The 25,417-nt window shown below is 43.2% G+C and overlaps 1 protein-coding gene across 1 annotated transcript in view; it reads right to left on the bottom strand.

The window, feature by feature from the left end:
* NALCN (sodium leak channel, non-selective) overlaps positions 1 to 25,417 on the bottom strand; it is a 582,786-nt gene that overhangs the window by 112,224 nt on the left and 445,145 nt on the right. Inside the window, 2 exon segments of the mRNA XM_040336161.1 lie at positions 1,172 to 1,303; positions 1,383 to 1,503. Of these exon segments, the coding sequence (XP_040192095.1) occupies positions 1,172 to 1,303; positions 1,383 to 1,503 (253 nt within the window).

Below are 25,417 nucleotides of genomic sequence, written 5' to 3'. Positions count from 1 at the left end.
TAATTATTTATCCACTTGACCTCCGGAAGATTTACCCCTTTGATGACCAAGCTATTTTCGGTAGGGCACTGCGTTATTTGAACTGAAAATTGCACAGTTGTGCAACACTGTACCTAATTAAAATGTAAGTGTATATTAATTGATTTACAAAAACGTTATAGCATCTACAAACTATGGCATAAATTTATAGAATTTTTATTGTATATTTATTTTCATACTCACGATCGGCGATTTATAGCGGGACTGAGATATTGCGGTGGGAAAATCGGACACTAATTGACACTTTTTGGGAACCAGTGACACTAATACAGTGATCAGTGCTAAAAATTTGCACTGTCACTGTACTTATGAGACTGGCTGGAAAGGGGTTAAACATCTAGGGCAATCAAAGGGTTAACTGTGTGCCTAGCCAGTGTTTTTGTGTACACAGTGTGCTGCTTTCACTAGGGGAAGTAATGGATTCTAGTTCTTGCTTTGCAGAGACACATATTTCATTCCTTCCCTTCTGTCAACACTGAGATATGCCTTGTTTACATAGGTATATTTCAGTTCTCTGTGTTTTACTGACAAATGCCGAGTGCTAAATGACATTGAGTGCCCTGCACCTGCAGATTGGCTTTTGCTGTAAATGATCACAGCAGAAGTGACCCGTAGATGGCGTGCGCATTTTCTGTGCAAACGGAAATGCAGAATCACATATATATATATATACACGTGATCTTGCGCACAGCTGAGGACCTGTAGCAGTAAAAGTGCTATAGCGTGGTCAGCAAGTGGTTATGATAGACACCTAAGCATGTTGACTATAATGTCAGATTCCTAAGCCTTTCGCTGCATGATCTCTGCTGAAAGGGGGGAGGTCAACCAATATGAACACCAATTACCTCTTTCATTAGAAATCACATCACCAACACTTTTGATTATGTGAGCAGCAATGGACGGAGCATTAAGCAGCAATAATTTTAGGAAAATCAAGTATTTTCATTTTTTTTTTACTCTTTCAGTTGAATCACACACTTATAATGTAAAACAGATTTTCCATAAACCTGGACAAGTATTTACTTTTCATTCATCGATACTCATGATAATTTGCCCATTTAAAATAATAAACTTTGTGATATACAGTATTATACGGTTTGTATTAACCTATAACAGAAAGGTATTAACTTACAAGATATATGAATATGTCCATCACTCCTCCAAAATCCCTTATAACAGCTGTGGGAGTAAAAAATAAGCCATCTGCCATAATCTTCAAGTTCAGTTCAATACTCATGAATATGACAAAAACATACTCTGCAATCTGACAAAGAAGAAAGACAGGATTAACAAAGTGGATATTAAGCAAAGGAAATAAAGTAATTTTTTTTTTAAAGTTTTACCTGCAAAGTTGGTGTGTGCATTACTCTCCTAAAAGGGGATTCAAACATCATGGATATACAGGAACATATGGTAACAACGATCATGACCCAGTCAAGGTAGGTCACCAATCCCAAGAGGTCACTGTCAAAAAACAGACACTGATTAGCACAAATTTCAACCCCCCACCATTTTTTATTTATCATATTTTTTTAAGGTCAGTCTGAGAAAAGTTATTAATATTTCATTACATGGAAATTATGCATATCTTCCATACTAAACTGAACAATCACAAATATCTAGTTATTGGTTTTGTGATGGGTATAATTGGTATAAAAAGCTCAGATTGTGTTATATTGCTATTGCCTCTCATCACATACTGTACATACTTAGACCCCTTTCACACTGGAGCGGTTTGCAGTCGCTATTGCGCTAAAAATAGCACCTGCAAACCAACCCTAAACAGCTGCTGCTGTTTCTCCAGTGTGAAAGCCTGAGGTCTTTCACACTGGAGCGGTACGCTAGCAGGACAGGAAAAAAAGTCCTGCTAGCCGCATCTTTGGAGCGGCGAAGAAGCGGTGTGTACAGTGGCATATCTAAGGTATGGCAGATATAGCAAGTGCCATGGGCGCCGTATACAGGGGCGCTCGTGAGTGGCTTTGTAACATGTAGAGAATGAACTGAAGACACACAGCCAGTCAGCCACCCTAAAAGCTGATTGCCGTAACTAGTTGATAGGTCCGCCCCCCTTGTCTTCTGGCAACGAGTGACGTCACAAGCAGTCTCAGAGCGAGTTCCAGAAGAGAGAGGAATGTAGCTAGCGGTGTTCTGTACTCTGACTCCACCCACCTCCTCTCCTTCAGCTGTGGCGCCCAAAAAGACTTGCAGCCAGGGCACTTGTTCACGCTGTGTGACCGACTGTGGCTCCATTAACCTACTTCTCCTGCGTGGCAGGATTCTGCAGTGCTGACACAGCTCCTTCTTACTGGCTCAGATCCACGGCTGCCCCTGTCCTGCCCACAGCGCAGAGGCAGTGCCCAGCAACCTCTCCTTCTCCCGCCCGCGGCCCAACTGTCTGAGGGGTTCCCTGGCCCGAATAAGTGGACCACAACCAGCGCTCACACTCACCAGTCCAGATTAGAAGGTGAGGAAAAGGAATAGAATTGGGAGATGGTGACACAAGTCAGGGGCGGGCCCTGGGGACAGTAATACATGAGGATAACATGTGGGGGACAGTAATAAATGAAGCATACAAGTATTACTGTCCCCCTAACCCCCACTTTTCAGCCCTATGTATTACTGTCCCCCACGTCAGCTTCATGTATTACTGTCAAAGTAAGATATGAAGGTGATACAGGGGAACAACAAATAAGGGGACAGTAATGAAGAAGGTGACACAAGTGGGCAGTGGTGGTTGGTGCTCAAGATTTTAGGGGGGCGCAAACAAACTAAAAAAAACTCCCATCAAATGCTGCCACTGTGCCCATCAAACGTTCTCACTGTGCCCTCAAATGCTGCTACTGTGCCCATCAAACGTTCTCACTGTGCCCATCAAACATTCTCCCTGTGCCCTCAAATGCTCCCACTGTGCCCATCAAATGCTGCCACTGTGCAATCAAATGCTGCCACTGTGCCCATCAAACGCTGCCACTGTGCCCATCAAACGCTGCCACTGTGCCCATCAAACGCTGCCACTGTGCCCATCAAACGCTGCCACTGTGCCCATCAAACGCTGCCACTGTGCCCATCAAATGCTGCCACTGTGCCCATCAAATGCTGCCACTGTGCCCATCAAATGCTGCCACTGTCAAATTCTGCCACTGTGTCATCAAACGCTCTCACTGTGCCATCAAATGCTGCCACTGTGCCATCAAATGCTGCCACTGTGATCCCCGCCCACTCACCGTCTGCCCGGCCAACACCCTGTCTCGGTGGGGCAGCGGGTGAGGCCAGCGAGTGGTGTCCTCCATGCGTCTTCTCCTATCCTCTCCTATATGACTTGAGACACAATTGTATATGTTATATTATTATTATTTTTTCTTTCAATTTTTTTTTCTCTTGGAAGTGGAATTACCCTTGAGCCTAGGTTCACACTGCTGCGAATTCAAAATCGCGGTAAAATGCGCGATTTTACGGCCGCAATTTTGCCGCGATTTCGGACGCAATTTAATGTAAATCGCGGCCCGAAAAAAAAAAAAGTAGTACAGGAACTACTTTTTGAAATCGCAGATGCAGCGTCGCACTGATTAGGACAGTGCCATTGCCGACAATTGCCGGCAAATTCCGCCGATTTGAGATGCGATGACATGTCAAATCGCATCTCAAATCATTCCAAATCGTACCCAGTGTGAACCAGGGCTTAACTGGGGAAATAGTAGTTAGGGTTGATTTATAAAAAAATAAACCTTTACAGCTGATGTGCTATAAGTTAGTAAAACTATACGGTTTTGTATTGCTGTTTCTGTCCCTAACAGGGAATATTAAATCAGTTCCTATCCAGGTGGCACCAGTAAATTGAATAGGAAGACAAAGGGGTATGGATTGGGAAGGCACGCCATTTTTTCCTGGACTGCTCCTTAACAACCAGCTATACACAGTTTGTTATAGAAAAAAACCCCTCAAAACTCAGAACACATGTATAAAAGCATCAGCAATGCAACACTTGCGTTTTTGGTGCAGGTCCATGGAAGCCAGTTACATGCAAAATGCAATCTGCTGTGGGACAAAAGTCCCTGACGCTTTCCAAAAACGCACCAGCTGAAAAACGCATAGATGTGAACATTTACCATAGGAAACCATGTTAAATGGACTGTAGTGCGTTTCTGCAAACTGCAAACCGCACTAAAAAACACATACCGTATTTTCTGGCGTATAAGACTACCTTTTGCATCTAAAATAATGCCCCAAAAGTCGGGGGTCGTCTTATACGCCGGGTACCTGTGTGCGCCTCGGACTAGAGGACATCCGTGATAGGCGGAACACTGAACAGAGGCTCTGCTGGGAAAATTTGTGTTCCGCCTATCACGGAACAGCCTGAGGAGGAGGCGCGGCTTTTGAATAATGGATGGCCGCCGTCTGACATACTCTGCAAACAGGAGAAGGTAGGGAGATCGTCGAGGCAGGTAATAATTGCACAGTGAGGCATGTAATGATGGCACAGTGAGGCATGTATAATGGCACAGTGAGGCATGTAATAATGGCACAGTGAGGCATGTAATAAATGGTACAGTGGGGGGTCGTCTTATACGGTGAGTATATCCCAAAACCCAAATTTTAGCTGGAAAATTAGGGGGTCGTCTTAAACGCCCAGTTGTCTTATACGCCAGCAAATACGGTAGGTGTGAACCTAAGGTTAGACAGGTCTTACTGCAACTGGTATCCCCACTTAAAATATTTTCCATCACCACCTGTTCCTGTGACAACCATAACATTTTGGATTTTTTAGAGATAGTGGTCACAAAGACAAATGGAGAAGGTTAATTTCTTTAGTTTTGCCCACAGACATTGTAGATATGCTTTAAAATATAACCGTAACACATAACCCTACCTCTAAACCAGAACTTGACACCCAACTCCCTTTATCCCAACCTAAACTTAAACATTTAAATCAATTGGTATTTATTCCTTTAGTTTAGTGAACTCAGGCTGCTGTTTGAGGCATTCAGCACTGTAATGACACCCAAGTCTATCAAGCGGAACTCCGTATTTTTCTATCCTTCAAATCAATGGGAGACAGGCGTGCGCCGATAGCATATAAAGGAGCGACGCACGCCTGTCTCCCACCGTCCAGACGAAGTTACGTATCAACACTACGAAACGCGTTGACGTCATCACGGCTCCGGACGCCTCTCTCTCTATGCCCCATAGCAGTGGGAAACCGAAGCGGTGACTTGCGGGAACACGCAAGCAAGAAGAAAGCGAGCGGATGCTCCAGATGAATATTGAAAAGCACTAAACATTTGGTGCGTACTGAAGCCACATATAGACCACTTCCAGAAGCATATAGCTGGACCTGCCAGCTCAGCAGATCAGTGGGAACAGCTTCACTTAATCGGACGGCACGGCTGTATTATCCTCCCCGCATGCTGATGCACATTGGCGCATCTGACAGTCTACAGACGCCAACTGCAGCGATTGGATCACACTACAGCAAGGAGGCAGCCAGTAGCCAACGGATTCCGGATCTCTGTGAATTAGTGAACTTTGCTGGTAAGATCGTTTCATTATCCTGCTTTCACATGCTATGCTGAAATATGGAAGCCTATAACACAGACCTACAGTGGTAACATATAAAACCTCTTCATCAAATCTTGCATTCAACCGCTTCACACATCGGAATCTTTGAAATCCTCAATAGGAACAGCACCATATACTGATCTTGTAAGCAGGGCAGCCCGGATAAACTCTTATTATCTTTATTTAATTAATTTTTTCAAAACTTTTTTTCAAATTCATTTTAAGTGCTAGCCCAAACCTTAGTATATACGAGCCTTCATTGATCTTGCCATCAGGTTCATATATGCAAGATCAAGACTGTTATCCAACTCAGATCCGTTTATTTAAGTTACCTACTGCAGGGGCACTTTTGCTGACAACTCTCTCTACTTGCATATCAGGCTAACCGCCTCACACACTATATCGGATTTCCGATTAGAATTGACAGCAAAAGTTCTCCATCCGGCGTCCGGATCGCCACAATCATTTTTGTCCTGTATGTTTGTTATTGTTTGTGTCCTTTATGTGCTGTTTGTTGCACGCTTAATGAATTAGTCTCATACGTGCATGTTTCTTGGCCGGCCAACTAATATAGGTTGTTACTATAGCTATCTCAGCTCTCATAGTGTTATACTTGTATTACTGTCCCAGGTGTATTAATCATACAATGCAACTTTAAATATTTATTAAACTTATATTTTACTACACATATTGTCCGTCACTGCCATAGTAGCCTCTCGGTTGTCCCAGGGGTTACCACCTCTTGGTCTCCCTGTCGGGGCAACAACCTTTCCTTTGTATATGCCTGTTATTGGCTACGGCTGGGTTCCCCTAATTAGGAGAAGCGATAATGTGTAAATAACTGGGACACTCATATCTACAACACAGTGTGGTAGAGGAGGCTTCGCTCATCCTTTTCTTTATATGCATGCACATACAGTAATAAATATGCTTTATTTTAGTATTTTTTTTAAATTACTAAGTGCTCCAGCAATCATCCTGTGGTAGCAGAATGCTGGAGAAGATTCACAGGGTATTTTAATACTTGCTGCAACACTAAATAATTAAACAGAGGAGCACAATACTCTAATCCCTATCCTAACTTTTTACACATAGGTGGCCACTGTAGATTCAAACTTACCTTCTCCTAAGTGTATTGAAATCTTCTAGTCCTGCACTAAAACCTAACTGCATTCATATCCCAGTACTGAAATTACTTTAAAATAGAACCAAAGGCAAAACTTTTTTTTAAATTTTGAATAGAATAAGAGAGGGACTCCTGTCAGGTGTTTTGCCATCTTTGTCCCATTGGCAAGATTTCCCTTCACTTCCTGTTTCATAGTCAAAACCAGAAGTGAGTGGAAATCCCTCCAAACGGAGGGAATCCCTGGCTGTCGCCAAAACTAGTGTCCCCATTGGAAGATTTGCCCTTTATTAATGTTCTTGGGACAACCCAATATTTGGGATTTTCTTTTACTATGACTTTTGACAAGAATGGCAAACATGACAAATAGAGAGTATGAACCTCCCTACTAGGGACAATGACAGCAATAAGACCTGAAAGGTGTTATAACTTCTCTCTGCACTGTCTGAAACTATCTTGTAAAAAAAAAAATCTTGTTAGTTATACTTTACGTTAAACAAAATACGCCTATAGTTTAAAAAAAAAAATGGGTTGAGCTATGAATATACACAAACAAATATGTATTTAAATAATCAAAATCATGTAGCGCTCATACACTGATGAGAATAAAGTGCAAAAAAAATAATTCATCCATATATACACATGTAGAGCTGTAAACATGTGCATTCATAAATTATATTATTTAATAAAGTGCCAAGTAAGGTATACAGATTGAATATTTTCAATTAAAGTGCCAATTATTCTGTGCAAAGCATAAAACCCTCAAATAATGTTCATTCAAAATGACAAATCTTCAAATGTGGAATAAAATTGGTAAATGATATAGAAAGAGGAATCCCAATTCCAAATACAGGTGGAGAAACGGGTGCTTAATTACAGTGCAAAAGTGCTCCAAGTGATCCCTTGTCCGTGTTTCACTATATACAATAATAAATGGACACTTACCAGATGAGACCTCGCCAAACGAGGTTTAGCCACTCATTAGTGGTCAATATCCGCCACTGTGGGTATTCATATAACACTCCCTTCGTATGTTAGATGTGTCATCAAAAAAGATCACCCGATAATGCAGTCGGTTAGTTGTCACAATTCATTAATGAGGCATGTATATAAAAAAGGAACACAACTACCCATTGCAAAATTTTCCAGCATTAAAACTGTATTAAAAGAGCAGTATTCTACTCACAAGTAAAATGAATATATCAGGTATTTACAAATTATCATCAAGCGCCTTGGCGGTCGGGGCTGACATCACTGCTATGTCCTCCAACCCAACGTACATTTCATCTCAACAGACGTCATCACAAGGGCAAAGGAGATAGGTGACAACATCTATTGAGACAAAACATACGTCGGGTTGGAGGATATAGTGGTGATGTTAGCACGCTCGGCAGGGTGCAAGATGATAATTTCTGAATGCCTGATATATTAATTTTACTAGTAAGCAGAATATTGTTTTTTTTTATATTCTGTGAAATTGCTCAATAAGCAATGGTGTTCCTTTTTTTATATACATGCCTGGTAATGAACGATGACAACTAACTGGCCGCAAGATCAGGTGATCTTTTTGATGACACATGACATATAGGTCCTTTGAAAGGAAGTGTTACCTGAATACCCACAGAGGGTGGGTGTTGCCCACTGTGTGGTTAGACCTTGTTTGGGGTCTCCTCATCTGGTAAGCATCCATTCATTATTATATATGGTGGAACACAGACAAGGGATCACTTGGAGCACTTTGGACTGTAATTAAGCACATGTGGAGCACCTGTGTCACCACCAGTATTTGGTATTGGGATTCCTCTGTCTATATCACTTACCAATTATATTCCACATTTGAAGATTTGTCATTTTGAATGGACATTATTTGAGTTTTGTTATGCTTTGCACAGAATAATTGTAATTTTAATTGAAAAAAATCAATCTGTATACCTTACTTGGCACTTTATTGAAAAATCTAATTTATGGATGCACATGTTTACAGCTTTACATGTATGTATGGATGAATTTTATTTTTTGCATTTATAGCACTTTGTTCTCGTTCTCATGCCACGTACACACGATCATTTTTCGGCATTTTAAAAAACGAAGTTTTTAAAAAATGTAATTTAAAATGATCGTGTATGGACTTCACATAATTTTTCGGGTTCTGAAAAACGACAAAAAATGCTGCATTTTTTGCTGCATTTTTTAACGACGTTTTAAACAATGTCGTTTTTCGGGTTAACAAAAATTATCGTGTGTGGGCTTAAACGACGTTAAAAACCCATGCATGATCAGAAGGAAGTTATGGGACAGGAGCGCTCATTCTGGTAAAACTACCGTTCGTAATGGAGTAAGAACATTCATCATGCTGTAACAGACAGAAAAGCGCGAATTGTCTTTTACTAACATAAAATCAGCTAAAGCATCCCAAAGGGTGGCGCCGTTTGAATGGAACTTCACCTTTATAGTGCCGTTGTACGTGTTGTACGTCACCGCGCTTTGCTATAGCATTTTTTTTAACGTTCGTGTGTGGGCAACGTCGTTTTAATGATGAAGTTGGAAAAAACTTAGTTTTTTCAAGAGGCTGAAAAACGTTGTTTTTTACAAGCCGAAAAATGATCATGTGTACGCGGCATAAGTGTATGAACACTACATGATTTTGATTATTTGAATACGTGTTTGTTTGAGTATATCCACAGCGCCACAAATTTTTTTGATTGTTATGTTTTAGTATTGGGATATGCAATACAGTGAGTGTAGCTGTTTATTAATCATTCATCATTGATTTTAGATCACAAAAAACTTAGTGCAGATTAATTTCTTTGTTTACTTATAATTTAATGCCTATGAATGTGTCAGTGTATGCTAATGTTTTCACTATAGCATGTACACATGTTATTGTTGCATCCCTTTGATCCTTGAAGACGTTTACAGCTTAAAAGAGAACTATGGGATTTATTTGTTATTTTTTTCAGTTTTTGAGTTTCATGCTTACCACGGTGGATGCAGCATTGGTCCGATACTGCATCTGTCATCTGTCCCCCGGCACCTCTGCACTGAGAACCGAACGATCGAACACTGCTGATGGCTCGGTTCTCAAAACTACCCTAAGCAGAGAGCTGTAGACTGTCAGTGACAGCTCTTCACTCTGCTCCTTCTCGCTCACTGGAATGCTGAGCAGTGGAGGCGCTGGGAGCGGCCATCTCAGGCACTCATTGGCTCACTGGGAGGCTGTGACAGTCCAGGCACCTGGCGGATCCAGACTCCCACTGTTGTGATGACACGGTGCCTGGACTGAAATCCATGACGTCAGCAGAGAGCGGACTTCAGCCCAACCCTCTGCTGAAAACGGGTCACAGGAGTGCAAAACGAATTGCACTCCTGTGATCCATAGGAAAAGCCCAGCAAAACAAGCTCATGCTGGACTTCTCCTTTAAACCTGTCTCTGTAAACTTTACACTCGTGGTACAAAAAGTATATGTGTTTGACAATAGTGATCCTAACAATATCAAAATCATCTGAAACTAGATTAGTTTTAGGGAGGTATTAAACATTATAAAGGTTCGGTGGAGGCAATGTGGTTATTGTACAAATAAACCTAAGACTGTGTAGAAAGGTCCTCCAGGTTAGCCTTGAGATATACTGTATATGCTATTCTGATTATAAAATTTGCTCTGAAGTACAATAACACAAATTACCATTTTTACATTTTTTTTAAATCATAGGAAACAGCTTTAGAATGGAGATTGTAAAAATTAAGACAACGAAATTCATGCTAGAAATGAATTGGTATTCAGTAATTATATCTTGGCCTGATTATAACATGGGATTTGTGCACAACTTTGCCATATGAACACATTCCCATCATGTGGTCTTATCAGAGTAATACACAGTATAGACCTGCCAGGGTTCTTTATGTTATGGTGTGACTCATTAATTATATTCCTCAAGTAACATCAAATGCTCTTGCCTGATAGGAATTCCTCTGACACAGAAAGAATCCAGACAATTTCAGGCCATTACATGGATTAGGGCCACATAAGGAGAAAAATCTGCTACAAAGTAATACATCTTTACAGCAACATAATCTGTGCCCTTTATGGAATCCTGACAGATTACAGATGTAGAAATTTGTAAAAAGGCCATTATAGGATTTGTTATTAAGAGGGGACGAAAAGGAAGATCCGTAGTGATGAACTGAACAGACTACAAAAGAAGATGAAGAAAAATAAAAGGATAATGAGTGTCATTCAGGTGGAACTGAGCAATAAGCCACAATCACAGGAGAAAAAAACATTGAAACGAGTAGATATGGTCTGCTTAAAATATTGGACATTTGTTTAAAACATGGGCTTCTTTTCATACAGCTAATTATTTATCCAACAATGAATGAATATAGGAGGATTAAAGTGTTACTAAACCCACTATACCTCACTATATCTGATCTCCCACAGTACACAGAACATGGAAATGTAATTATTTTAGTAAATATAAACTGCTAAAATAGGATTTTTTGTACTCACCGTAAAATCCTTTTCTCTGAAGTCCATGGACGGACACAGCTCCTTAAATCTTGACAAGTGGGTTATGTTCCCTGTTTACAGGAGAGGACTAGGCAGAAACATGTTAAATAGTTAAATACATGTTACATTAACAGAGTTGAACAGCCCCGCCCAGGGGGCGGTCCCTCCAGACATAACCCTCCTCACTGCAGCTTGCAGCCTCAGTTCGTAACAAGCAGTACAAACCTAAAAAGGAGGGGTGGGAGCTGTGTCCGTCCATGGACTTCAGAGAAAAGGATTTTACGGTGAGTACAAAAAATCCTATTTTCTCTTATCGTCCATGGACGGACACAGCTCCTTAAATCTTGACAAGTGGGACGTCCCCAAGCAGTGTCAAAAAACGAGGGGTGGGAAATATATCAGTAAAAACAATTTTAACTTCACCCCAAAACAAGCAGAGCTCCTCAACGGAGGAGGTGCAACTTTAAACAGCCGCCGGCAAAAACTAGCGGCTGAAAAAAACATCATAAGATGCACTCACAGCAACCATGTAAATTCTGGAAAAAGCGTGAACGGACGAGCAAATCGCCGCCTCGCACACCTGTGAGACCAACGCATGATGTCGGGAAAAAAAAAAAACCCAGGAAGCACCAATTGCCCTGGTCGAAAGTGCCGTGACCGGAAAGGGGGGCCCGCCCTTAGGAGCATAGGCCTGTATGACGGCCTGCCCGATCCACCGAGAAATGGTGGTCGACGAGACCGCCAGGCCCTTTTGTGGACCAGACACCGACACAAAAGAGAGTCAGAAGCTCCGAAATGGAGCCGTAGTAGGCTGGTATACCCGCAAAGCGCGTACCACGCCTAAAGTATGAAAGGCCGAAACCTCCTTCGGAAGAAGGGAAGGTCGCGGGTGCACCATCACCTAATCCTTATGGGGGATCAAGCATGGCGGCTTGCAAGACAAGACCGCCAACTCAGAAACCCCTCTAACAGAGGTAAAGGCCACTAAAGGGGCCACCTTCTGAGATAGTGTCAAGAGAAAATCTCTCTGATGTTTCCAAAAGGAAGGTTCCTGAAGAACCGAGAGCACCAGAGTCAAAACTCATGGGGGAAGAGATGGGCCAAGAGGGGAAAGTATATGACAAACCCCTTGCACACAAAAAAAGGGGACCCACCAGGGAACGGGCCGCAAAAAGGCCACTAAAAGAACACAGCCAAGGCTGAAATCTGCCCCCAAACGGTGCTTTAAGCAATTTTTAGATCCAATCCAAGCTTTAAAAACAGCAGGACCCTGGACATTGAAAGTACGCCCGTGGACGTCACTCCATCCCTTCGCACCAAGAGAGGTGCGACGGTAGATCCTCCGGAAGAAGACTACGGTGCCCTGTTGAGATGACCGAGTCAGACAGACCCTGGTCACCTAAAGTCTGGCTTCCAATAACCATGTTAAGCAAGTCAGTGACTGTACAACAGGAGGAAGTATGGGACCTTGAGACAGGAACCTCCTGCCCTGGCAATCGCCAGGGTGCCTCCGCTACCAGGCGCCCGATATCAGCGTACCAAGGACGCCGAGATTAATCTGGAGCGATTAGAATCATCGGGATCTCCTCAGCATCCACTCTGTGGAGCGGCCGAGGAAGCAACTACCATGGAGGAATGGCAAAAAATCACCGATACAGACAACACAGGGCCACCAGCGCGACTGACGCGTCTGTACAAGATCACTAGACCTGGCCACTAACTGACACCCTTGCGGCGGAGACAAGCTGCCAGGAGATCCATGCCATGTGAGGCTCACCTCCTGCAAGGGAGCCGAAACACCCCAAGCACAAAGACCAGTCGCCCTGGTCCAGCATCTGGCGACTCCAGTAGTCTGCCTGCCGGCATACCTGATGGTAGACTGAAGCCACGGCCGTGGCGTTGTCCGGCTGAAACCAGATTGGTCGACCACAAGGAGAAGCATAGCCTGATCGCCTAAAATAGTAGGACAATGAACAGTAGACAGCACCTGGTATTCCCAGGCGGTCTTCCACCAGGCACTAGCCAGGCCCGACCCTGGGTAGCTACCGAGACCAGACACATTCAAGGAGGTGTGGTCATAGGTCCACGCAAGTCCAGCGACTCAGGGCCGACTGGACCCCCCAGTTTTGTGAACCTCCAGGTTCACAACCCGTGAGCTGGCATTCGTCGTAAACACCGACCACTGGAAGGAAGGAACAACTTCCCGGACCGAAGAGTCGGGAATCTCTGTCACCAACTCAGAGAGACTCTGACTAGGTGGCGCACAGGAATCTAATGATTTCAGAGACAAGAGATTTTTACCACCTGGACAGTAGTTCCACTGGAAAACCAGGGTGTGGAACTGGGCATACAGTACCACCTTGAAGGAGGCTACCCACAGACCCTGAACCAGCAGGCGCCCGGAGAGAAGACCGATTGCGTGATGCCAATACCTTCTCCGCAGACTGAAGAGTCTGCAATTTCTCCAGGGGAAGAAGGACCTTTGCCACTGAGGAGTCTGGATCAACACTAGATACTCCTACGCTGAGTCGGAACCTAGCATGCCCATAATTTGAACCCTGGGTCGCACACATGTAGGGCAGGCTTGCTGCCACTGAGCTACACTTTCTGGCCTAAACGTTTAACATCCACCCGAATCTTCGGAGGGTCTGAATGGGAATAACCCATCCACTAGGTCGGAGACAGAAGCTGCTCTCAGAAGAAAGTCGTCAAAGTAGCCAATGAGGCAAAGCCTCGCTGTCCCAACAAAATTCAAATAAGTGCGAGCTCCTAGCTGAAAACCCATGGTGCTGACGCCAGATCAAAAGGGAGGGCCACAGGCTGACAGAGACCCTTCTCTCATCACGAAGCACAGAAAAAAACACTGTGACATGTGCAAAACGGGACATGCATGTATGCGTCCCTGATGTCAGGACATCCCCCGGATGAAGCGCAGCTACCACCGAACAAATGGATTCCATGCGGAACTACCCGACGTTCACAAAGGTATTTAGGGCCTGAGGCCCATAGAAAACCCCAAAACTCTCGTCCTGCAGGAAAGGTAAAATTACCTTGCAGCTTAGCAAATCCCACACTGCCCAAGGCAGACCGACGTGCCGGGAGGGGAAGACACAAGGACAGAACTTTGTTCTGTGGATAGGAGGAAACCCTATCTAGTACTCCGAAGAGACCACCTCGCAGACCCACTAGTCGGAGAGCAGGGAGGTTTCACTGAATTGTGAACCTGCAAGCCGCCCCTCCCACCTAGAGACAGGGAGGGAAGGCTATATACATTGGCAGGATTTGGGTGCCGGCGTGATCGGCTTATGCACCCAGGGACAGATTAGTCCCCCAGCTGGGCCTTTGACGGCCTGGGAGGGTTGCCCCTAAATAATACACACACATAGTGTGTATGTATATTATGTAGGTGTATGCACACATGTCTTTGGAGGAAACCGGAGTACCCGGAGGAAACCCACACAGACACAGGGAGCGACAATGCAAGCTCCAGGCAGATTGGCGTCAGTGTGCAGATTCGAACCAATGACTCTTTTGCTGCCAAGTAATGGAGTTAAGCACTACACCACCGTGTGCATAAAACCATTCTGAAACAGACGCCCTGGATAACAAGGGCGCAGCATTCAATGAAGCATCACAGACCTATATGAGATGAGGCCCTGGACCAGCTGGTCCGCTAGGCTAATAACCTCAGGAGAGAGTCGGTGCTCCTCCACTGTCTGGTGCAAAATGCTCACTCTGTGAGTTGTATACAGCACTAGGGGTCAGGACTACTCCAAGATGGCCGCCGAGCGTTCAGAACGCGGCCACAGGAAAAAGGCCAGCACAATGTAAGCTGCGCCATAGCGTGGCTACGACAAAATGGGCGCCAATGGGAGTTTTCAATGTAATTGAAAAATCTCCCAAAAAATAGCGCCAGCGACCACTGAGACCCCAGTGTAGTGGCCACAATAGGCCGCAAGCCAGACCCCAGCATGGTAAACATGGAACGGGTCAGTACTTCGGATCTTCTATCAGTCAGATCCATACAAGTAGGGGTTCCCGCCCGGCGGTGAGGGACTACAAAAGCCCTCAGTGGCTTTTCTCATTCCGCATCTCAGAAATTATCAAAGAAGGGCACAGAAGGAAAAACCTACACAGCGGTCTGATGTGTGATCCAAAAAAGACCGAGCCCTCAGCGGAAACCCAGCTGCACTATGCAGCTTAGGAGAGTCCCTTGCAGCAGTAAAAAGCGCACCCATAAATGCCTTATTCTGCCTTTTTTTTTTTTTTTTTTTTTTTAACTAGGTACCTAGTCCATGGCTCCATAACAGAGCATTCCCCAGGGGATAACGGGGGAAGGGGGCACTCTTTTACCGCCCGCCCGCAGTCCACCCCCACCCTGGCACAAACTGTGTCCAGGACTAACAATAAAAACTCTGTGGGAATCACAGGTGCCAACACCTGCTGCCACCACCAGCATGTGGGGAAGGACCCAGATACTGACTCCAATATTTACATATAGTGTGTATTATAATATGCACACCTGTCCATACAAATAGACAAAAGCTCCTAGAGCCCTATTCAGGGCCTCTCACCCACTTGCTGCGCTGACCAGGTGTAACCAGGGGACTCCCTCAGGAGGAGACTGCACAGCGCTGCCTGTGAGGAAAAGAACCGTGAGGTAACTTTTGCAGGGACCTGTGTTTAAACAGGAAAAGCCTCATAGGGCTGTTTTACTTAAGGATAAGACACAGATACAGCATAAAAAGCAAAACCGTTACAGGTGTCACCAATCAGTCAGCGTCTGCTGAAGTATAATCATAAACATCTGTGCTCATCACAGGGCTTTTTACCTCACAGGAAAGCCCAATACAAAAAAGAAAAAACACAGGCCAGATAACACAGTCCCCTCAGGAAGGCCCCCTCCCCCCTGACAGCGGCAATGTTAGCAATGCAGCAAGGGAAAGGAGCAGGGAAGTAAGGGGAAGGGACCCCCGAACCCCAGGAATGCCCAGCCGTACCAACCCACCGAAGCAGGAGGGACTGTACTTACCCGTCCGAGCGAGGACTCGCTGACGCATTCCTGACAGACCTACAACCGCAATGGAGGTAGCTGTCGGCCCGGTCCACTGTGATTGAGGCAACACCACAGCTCAGTCATATGTGGACCTCGGAGCAAAGCTCACCGGCCACCTCAGGAGTCATGAGGTATGGCGTGGCAGACCAAGCCTCTTTGCAAAGGTGTGCCCACGCTTGCTGGTCGGACTGAGTAGACTACAAGGATCTATAATATCCAGCCTGTCTCTCAGCCAACAGTTGAAAGAAGATTCTTCAAGAAAAAGTAAAGTAAAATAAAATAAAATTTCTCCTCAGGGCGCTGGGCCCAAAGGGAGCCATACGTCCTTCTCCTTTGCTAGGCAGAACGAAACTGAGGCTGCAAGCTGCAGTGAGGAGGGTTATGTCTGGAGGGACCGCCCCCTGGGCGGGGCTGTTCAACTCTGTTAATGTAACATGTATTTAACTATTTAACATGTTTCTGCCTAGTCCTCTCCTGTAAACAGGGAACATAACCCACTTGTCAAGATTTAAGGAGCTGTGTCCGTCCATGGACGATAAGAGAAATACCTTTTCTCATCAGCAGTATATAGCAGTGACTTCTAACAGTGTCTAGTTGAGAACTGGTAAAGCTTGTAGTAGGAGTTCTCATTCTCCTCTGACTGTCCTATGAGGCAACATGACCCCTGACCCTCTGTCTATATAGTGCTGATTGGCCCTGTGCTGATCTCTAGCAATACATACCTAACTGAGCATGTGCAGAGTGCCCCAAAGTCTCTGTGTTATCAGCAGTTGGATTGGAGACAGTAAAAGAAGGGGAGGATCAGAGAAGACAGCATCAAACAGCCTGTTTGCACAATGCAGAGGATCAACCCCCTAGGTTCCACAGTGAGTATAACAAGCATGCTTTAATGCACATACAGACTCATTTTAGGGTTGTGGGTTTATTAACACTTGAAGTCTACCTTTCTATGGTTAATTCACATTAGAAAACATGTATTTACAAGATACACTCAGAAAAAATTAGAATGCCAGACTTTGTTTTTTTTTATTTTGGGTGTTAAAGGGGAAGCTTACAAATGCTGTAAATTTTTTTGGAGCATCTATATCCCACACTGGGTAGATCGACCCCCTCCAAATGCAACAGTAAATCCATAATTTTCTAGTGGTGAAACCTTTTCTGTTGACAATTGTAGGACTCCCCTTCACTTTGGTGATTTTTTGGGTTCATACTGTGAAGCTGTTGGGCAGGAAGTACTGGGAAACCACCCCAGGGAATGCAGAGAGAGCAAAACAACAGCAATACAATGTCACAGTGGTTCTAACTATTTGCCAATCTATCCAAAGTTAAAAAAAAAAAAAGTTTTTTTAATTAATCATTACTTCCAATTATACTGATAGTGTATAGTTCAAAATACTCTATAATTGTTACAATTTTCAATAACACATGGTGACACCTTTGATAAAATGTTGTTTCTGAGACAGCACACCAGCTACTAGTTTGGTATCTGATGTGCACTCACCAGCTGCTTGGCAATTCTAAATAGTATAGTCATACGTCAGAATCTAGCCCCAGTCTCAAACTTCAAATTTGGATACATCTGGGTTAAGATCTAACTTTGTATGGGGATATTATATGTAGCACCCCCTAGCGTTGCTAGAGTTAGGTTTTTGTATAGAGGAGGTCATTTCTCAGGCTTGGATGGCAGCCAAGCCTGTGTGTTTTTCTGGGTCAGGGTTTAGTGACTCGGAGGCTAGTATGACTCACAGGCAGCATCTCTAATACCTCCCCCTACTTCTGGAAACTATCAGAAACTATCAGAAGATTCCAGAATGATGGGCTAGGAGGGAAGGAGGAGTTGCCTGGAGTATTCTGAGGGCCCTGATCAATCCCCAACAGGTGTATTGGCAGGGGCAGGCCCCCTCAAATACTCAGGGTCAGCCCAGCTGGGGCAGTGGAGTTCAGGTGAAAGATGGAGTGTTAGGCTGTCGGAAGCCTTTGAGAGTAACCCCCTAGTCTTGGAAGGTGAAGGCCAGGGTTTGGATGTGGAAGGGCTAAAGACACACAGGAGGATCATGATCAGGAGACATGGGAGCAAGAAGAGGACAGCAGGAGAACACTGCCGGCCAAATCTACAGGGAGGAAAACAGCCAGTAGGACTGGTGAGTGTTACAGTCAGAGGACCAAGAGGCATGCCTGAAGGGACTGGGTGCAAGCAGTCTGGGATGGATGCAGAGTCAGTCTGGGAGGACTGTGGAGTTTTAGTCAGGAGGGCTAGTGAAAAAGGCAGCTGCAGCCAGGCGGACAGGCAGTGCCTGAAGAGGTGGTACTGGGATCAATAGCCACAGGAATAGCACAGCTAAGCACTGGGACTTCTTTTCTGCTACACTACCAAAGGGGCCCACGGTTCCTGCCTGCAAAAGATATCTGCTACAGATCTAACTGGATCTAGATTGGATCATCTTTTCGGTGCTATCTGGTCCTGGGAGATGTAGTTCTACAACCAAGGTTGTGCTGGAGGTATAAGAGGAGGAGTGTATATACAGATTGTATATAATTCTTTCTGTGCTGATCAAGTGGGCATCGCATATAACCCAAATGTTATACAAATTCACCAAGTCTGTAACATGTTACAGCTAGGAGGGCACAAAATACAAGTTCTATACATTTCTTTCTATTCCTTGCACATTTTATATGCAATTTTATCTGTGTTCTTATTATGTTATGACATATCCTGATTAATTGTTGTTCTTATTGGTTCTCTTGAAATAAATACATATTATATGTTAAGGCTGTAATGCTATATTGTTATGGCTATGCATTTTGGCCTGGGTAGATATGCTACAGAAAATTTATGTAAGGCTTTGGCCTAGTCATAATATGTCAGTAGAGGCCATTTGATATTTAACTACTTAAATTCTGGGCACTTTTACCCCCTTCCTGCCCAGGCCAATTTTCAGCTTTCACCACTGTCACACTTTGAATGACAATTGTGCGGTCATGCAACACTGTATTCAAATGAAATTTGTATTTTTTTTCCACACAAATGGAACTTTCTTTTTGCTAAATAAACAAAAAAAGGCTGAAAACTGGAGGAATATTTTGTTTTCTTAATTTCTGTTATAAAATTATGCAAATAAATACCCTTTCTTCATAAATTTAGGTCAAAATATATTCTGCTACATTTCCTCGGTGAAAATAACCCAAATCAGTGTATATTATTTAGTCTGTAGAAAAGTTATAGAGTCCACAAACTATGGTATATCTGAAAATCTATCAATCCTGATGTACTGACTACCCACCTAATTTCTTGAGATCCCAAAACACCAGGACAGTACAAATATACCCCAAATTACCCATTTTTGGAAAGTAGACAGTTAGGCATGGAAAGTTTTTTGAAGTTGTAATTTTTTTCACAATTTTTTGGAAAATTTAGAAATAAAAAAAAATGTTTTTTTTGTTTACATACTTTTACCAGTGTAGTACAGTGTTATCATATAACTTGTGTGGTGGTGATCAGGAACACTGACTGGTGACCGTATGTATTTTTTTTTTATAACATTTTTATTTTATTTTTTTAACACACTGTGACCAGAGCAATACAGTGTTACCATAGTATCAGGATTTCTTTTTTTTTACACATTATGATTGCTAATACCAATACATTTATTTGGTATTAGCAACTATTTTTACTGAATGAAACTGATTCATTCAGTGTCTTTTGTCGTGATTAGCTGTGATTGGCCAAAGCTAATCACATGGTACAGATGGGCTGTGATTAGCCCTGTCTGTACCATTTGATCACTGTGGCTAATCACAGCCAGAAACACAATTGTATACAATTGTCATGTGATCTGCTGTGATTGGTCACAGTGATCACATGGCACTGGCAGCGGACCAGTGTAGCGATCAGTCATTGGCTGTGTACCGTGGACACAGCTGATGGCAGATTGCACCGCTGTGCGGCAACCCCAGGCCATGCGAGCAGCACCTTCTGATATGGCATCCCCTCCAAAAGAAGGAAAATCCTGCCCAGCCATCAATCTGCTATATAGGCCCGGACAGGAAGGTGATAACAGTTATCATTGCTGTTATAAGCAACCATTTTTTTCTGAATGAAATCCATTCATTCAGTGTGTACTATTGTGATTACACACTGATCAGATTTGATCAACACAATAGTATACAATGAACGGCTATGAATGGCAGCCATCCATTGTGTACAATTGTCATGTGATTTGCTGCGATTGGTCACAGTGATCACATGGTACCAGCAGCGACCTAGTTCACTGATCTGTCATCTTGAGTGCGAAGGTTGTGGGGAGAAATCCTGAGAGGATCTTATTTTGACTTCCACCCAGGATGGGAGCGCTCCCGCTTGGCTATCATTTTACTATAGTGTGGGTGGGAAGATGTTAAGTTTCATTTAGGCTACCATAATAATTCTTAGACAAATGTTTTGTTTTTAATATTGATTGCCATAATACTGAGGCTCAGTGTTATTTATGTCTTTTAATTTGACAATAATCATATTAAATACAGTTGTGCTACTGACCCAATTTACAGACACAGCAATTAAGAACTAATGTTGGGAGGAATCCCCATTCTAAAGAAAACAAATAGAATTTTTTTTCTGAAATGATTAATGTTCTTTAACCACTTCAGCCCCGGACCATTTTGCTGGTCAATGACCGGACCACTTTTTGCGATTCGGCATTGCGCCGCTTTAACTGACAATTGCGCGGTTGTGCGACGTGGCTCCCAAACAAAATTGGCATCCTTTTTTTCCCACAAATAGAGCTTTCTTTTGGTGGTATTTGATAACCTCTGCGGTTTTTATTTTTTGCGCTATAAACAAACATAGAGTGACAATTTTGGAAAAAAAAAAAATATTTTTAACTTTTTGCTGTAATAAATATCCCCCAAAAATATATATAAAAAAACTATTTTTTTTCCTCAATTTAGGCTGATACGTAATCTTCTACATATTTTTCGTAAAAAAAAAAAAAAAATCGCAGAAAGCGTTTGATTGGTTTGCGCAAAAGTTATAGCGTCTACAAAATAGGGGATAATTTTATGGCATTTTTATTAATATTTTTTTTTTTTTACTAGTAATGGTGGCTATAAAAATGCATTGATTACTGTAAAAATGTCACTGGCAGGGAAGTGGTTAACACTAGGGGGCGAGGGAGTGGTTAATTATGTTCCCTAGGTGTGTTCTAACTGAAGGGGGGGTGGGACTGACTAGGGGAAATGACAGATCGCGGTTCATACATTGTATGAACATGCGATCAGTCATTTCTCCCCCTGAAAGGCCCGGGAGCTGTGTGTTTACATACACAGATCCCGGTTCTCGCTCTGTAATGACTGTAATCGGCACCAGGGGCGAGCAGGCGGCGCGCCCGCCCCTAGTGGCTGAAATGCAAAATCACGTAATATTACGTGATTTTGCATAGCCGAGCCGACCTGCCGCCGTAAAACTACGGTGGGCGGTCGGCAAGCGGTTAACCACTTAAGCCCTGGACCATTTGGCTGGCTAAAGACCAGAGGACTTTTTGCGATTCGGCACTGCGTTGCTTTAACTGACAATTGCGCAGTCATGCGACGTGGCTCCCAAACAAATTTGACGTCCTTTTTTCCCATAAATAGAGCTTTCTTTTGGTGGTATTTGATCACCTCTGTGGTTTTTATTTTTTGCGCTATAAACAAAAATAGAGCGACAATTTTGAAAAAATTCTATATTTTTTACTTTTTGCTATAATAAATATCCCCCGAAAAGCTATAAAAAAAAAAATTCACAGTTTAGGCCGATACGTATTCTACATATTTTTGGTAAAAAATAAATAAAAATGCAATAAGCGTATATTGATTGGTTTGCGCAAATGTTATAGCGTCTACAAAATAGGGGATAGATTTTTGCCATTAGTATTATAATTTTTTCTATTAGTAATGGCGGCGATCTGCAATTTCTATCATGACTGAGACATTATGGCGGACACATCAGACACTTTTGACACTATTTTGGGACCATTGTCATTTATACAGCGATCAGTGCTATAAAAATGCACTGATTACTGTGTAAATGACACTGGCAGTAAAGGGGTTAAACACTAGGGGGAGATCAAGGGGTCAAGTGTGTCCTAGAGAGTGATTCTAACTGTAGAGGGGATGGGCTCACTACAACATGACAGAAATCACTGCTTCCGATGACAGGGAGCAGTAGTTCCATGTCATGTTGCTAGGCAGAACAGGGAAATGCCTTCTTTACATAAGCATCTCTCCGTTCTGCAGCTCTGTGTCATGATGACGTATATGGGCCCACTAAGCCACAATATAAAGGGGACATACCTGTATGCCCATTTGCGCAGCTGTGCCATTATGCTTTGTCGTGCGCTGGTCGGCAAGCGGCTACAACTAGGTGCATTATTGATAAATGTGAAGACGGTAAAGGCTTGTACATTTGGTTGGTCTCTGGTACAACTATCAGTGCTGCATTCCTTCTTTGCTATGGTGCACTGCAAGCCAAAGCTTTGTTAAAGGATCACTAAAGGAAACATTTTTTTTAGCTAAATAGCTTCCTTTACCTTACTGCAGTACTGGTTTCATGTCCTTATTGTTCGTTTTTGCTTTGAAGTAGCTGTAATTCTGCTGTGATCTCCACACTTCCTGCTTGTCTGGCTCCTTATAACCACAGTACTGGGAGCTTTTCACGGTGGTCTAAGCTGTCATTACTGTGTGTCTAAAACTCCTAAGAACCAATCAGATTAATTTTAAAAACAAAACACTGCCCTGGATTTGTTTGTTTTTGTTCTGTGGGTCTCTTTACTTCACAGAAACATGAAACCAGTTTAAAACTGAAAGTGAAACTAGAGGCACATTATATGATTGAATTTAATCTATTTTTAATAATTTTTAAAAGGAATCAGTTAACTTTTATGTCTATATACCCTGTAAACAGTAATTTCAGCAAAAAAAATGTTTTCCTTTAGTGACCCTTTAAGCTGCTTTTGTGTACTAGGTACATATATATGTGTGTGTGTGTTTGATACATAATCACAAAAAAATGCCATGTTTATAAAAAAAATACAGACCCAGGGAATATAATAAAATGGTATACAAACACACAGTGGCTACTAAATTTGTGCATCTAAACAGGGAATTGCATGGCTGCAATGTGTGTAATCTAATGCCCTGTACACACGATCGGTCCATCCGATGAAAACGGTCTGATGGATCGTTTTCATCGGTTAACCGATGAAGCTGACTGATGGTCAGTCGTGCCTACACACCATCGGTTAAAAAAACTATCGTGTCAGAACGCGGTGACGTAAAACACAACGACGTGCTGAAAAAAACGAAGTTCAATGCTTCCAAGCATGTGTCGACTTGATTCTGAGCATGCGTGGATTTTTAACCGATGGATGTGCCTACAAACGATCGTTTTTTTTTCTATCGGTTAGGTATCCATCAGTTAAATTTAAAACAAGATTGCTTTTTTTTAACCTATGGATAAATAACCGATGGGGCCTACACACGATCGGTTTGGTCTGATGAAAACGGTCCATCAGACCGTTCTCATCGGTTTGACCAATCGTGTGTACGCGGCATTAGCTGATTTGACCATGAAAAAGTTGTTCATTCCAGATGTGATAGTTGCAGCATCTCAGAAACTGATGACAGCCTGGGAATTTTATACAATTTCTAGATTTTATAGAACATTTCAAAAAACACCCTGTTAATGGGATATGTTACAGGAGTATGGACATGCTTGTTCAAGTTGACAGAACGAGCTTAAATAATCAGTTTGTGGTATATTCATTATTTGGCCTGCAATATAGCTAATTTAACCAGTTAGCAACCGCCCTATAGACGAAATACGTCTACAAGGCGGTTGCTTAACTCTGGGAGGGCGTCAATGTACGTCCTCCCAGAGTCGCGCTCCCGCGCGCCCTATGGGGCGCGCACACGGGAGTCTCCGTGACCGCCGGGTCCTCCGGACCCGGCTGATCACGGATCACGGTAAATCGCCGCTGACCAATGACGGAGCGATCACTAGTAAACAAACCGGCGTCATGTGATGACGCCGGTTCCTCCCTCTCCTCTCTGTACCGAACGGTACAGTGTGAGAGAGGAGAGGGGAGAGAGCGGAAGCAGCAGCAGCTGCTGCTGCTGCTTCGGGCTGGATCTGTGACACATGCAGTCACAGATCCAGCCATCGATCCTTCCCTGTGCAATACTCTGCAGTACCAGCCATACTCTGCAATGCCCCCACACTCTGCAATGCCCCCACACTCTACAATGCCCCCACACTCTGCAATGCCCCCACACTGTGCAATACCCCAAAATACTCTGCAATACCCCAAAATACTCTGCAATGCCCGCAATACTCCGCAATGCCCCGCAATACTCCGCAATGCCCCGCAATACTCCGCAATGCCCCGCAATACTCCGCAATACCCCGCAATACCCCGCAATACCCCGCAATACTCCGCAATACCCCGCAATACTCTGCAATACCCCGCAATACTCTGCAATACCCCGCAATACTCCGCAATACCCCGCAATACTCCGCAATACCCCACAATACTCCGCAATACCCTGCAATACCCCACAATACTCCGCAATACCCCACAATACCCCACAATACTCCACAATACCCCACAATACTCCACAATACCCTGCAACGTCGTCTATGGGGATTTTTAAGTAGCGAAGTTTGGCGCCATTCCACGAGCGTGTGCAATTTTGAAGGGTGACATGTTGGGTATCTATTTACTCGGCGTAACTTCATCTTTCACATTTATGCAAAAGAATGAAGAAAAAATACTAAATTTGCCAAATTTTATAACAGAAACAAAGAAAAATTATTTTTTTTTACAGAATTTTCAGTCTTTTTTCTTTTATAGCGCAAAAAATAAAAAACCCAACGGTGATTAAATACCACCAAAAGAAAGCTCTATTTGTGTGAAAAAAAGGACGAAAATTTCATTTGGGTACAGTGTTGTATGACTGAGTAATTGTCATTCAAATTGTGAGAGCACCGAAAGCTGAAAATTGGTCTGGTTATTAAGGGGGTTTACGTGCCTGGTGGTCAAGTGGTTAATAAAGGATTAGCGATTGTTCATTTAGCAATGAGAATGTTCATAAATAAGGTGA

The sequence above is a fragment of the Rana temporaria genome, chromosome 2 (genome assembly GCF_905171775.1).
Source record: "Rana temporaria chromosome 2, aRanTem1.1, whole genome shotgun sequence".
In the NCBI taxonomy this organism is placed as follows: domain Eukaryota; kingdom Metazoa; phylum Chordata; class Amphibia; order Anura; family Ranidae; genus Rana; species Rana temporaria.
Note: the sequence above shows the minus strand (reverse complement) of the source record. Positions and strands in the feature narration are given on the sequence as shown.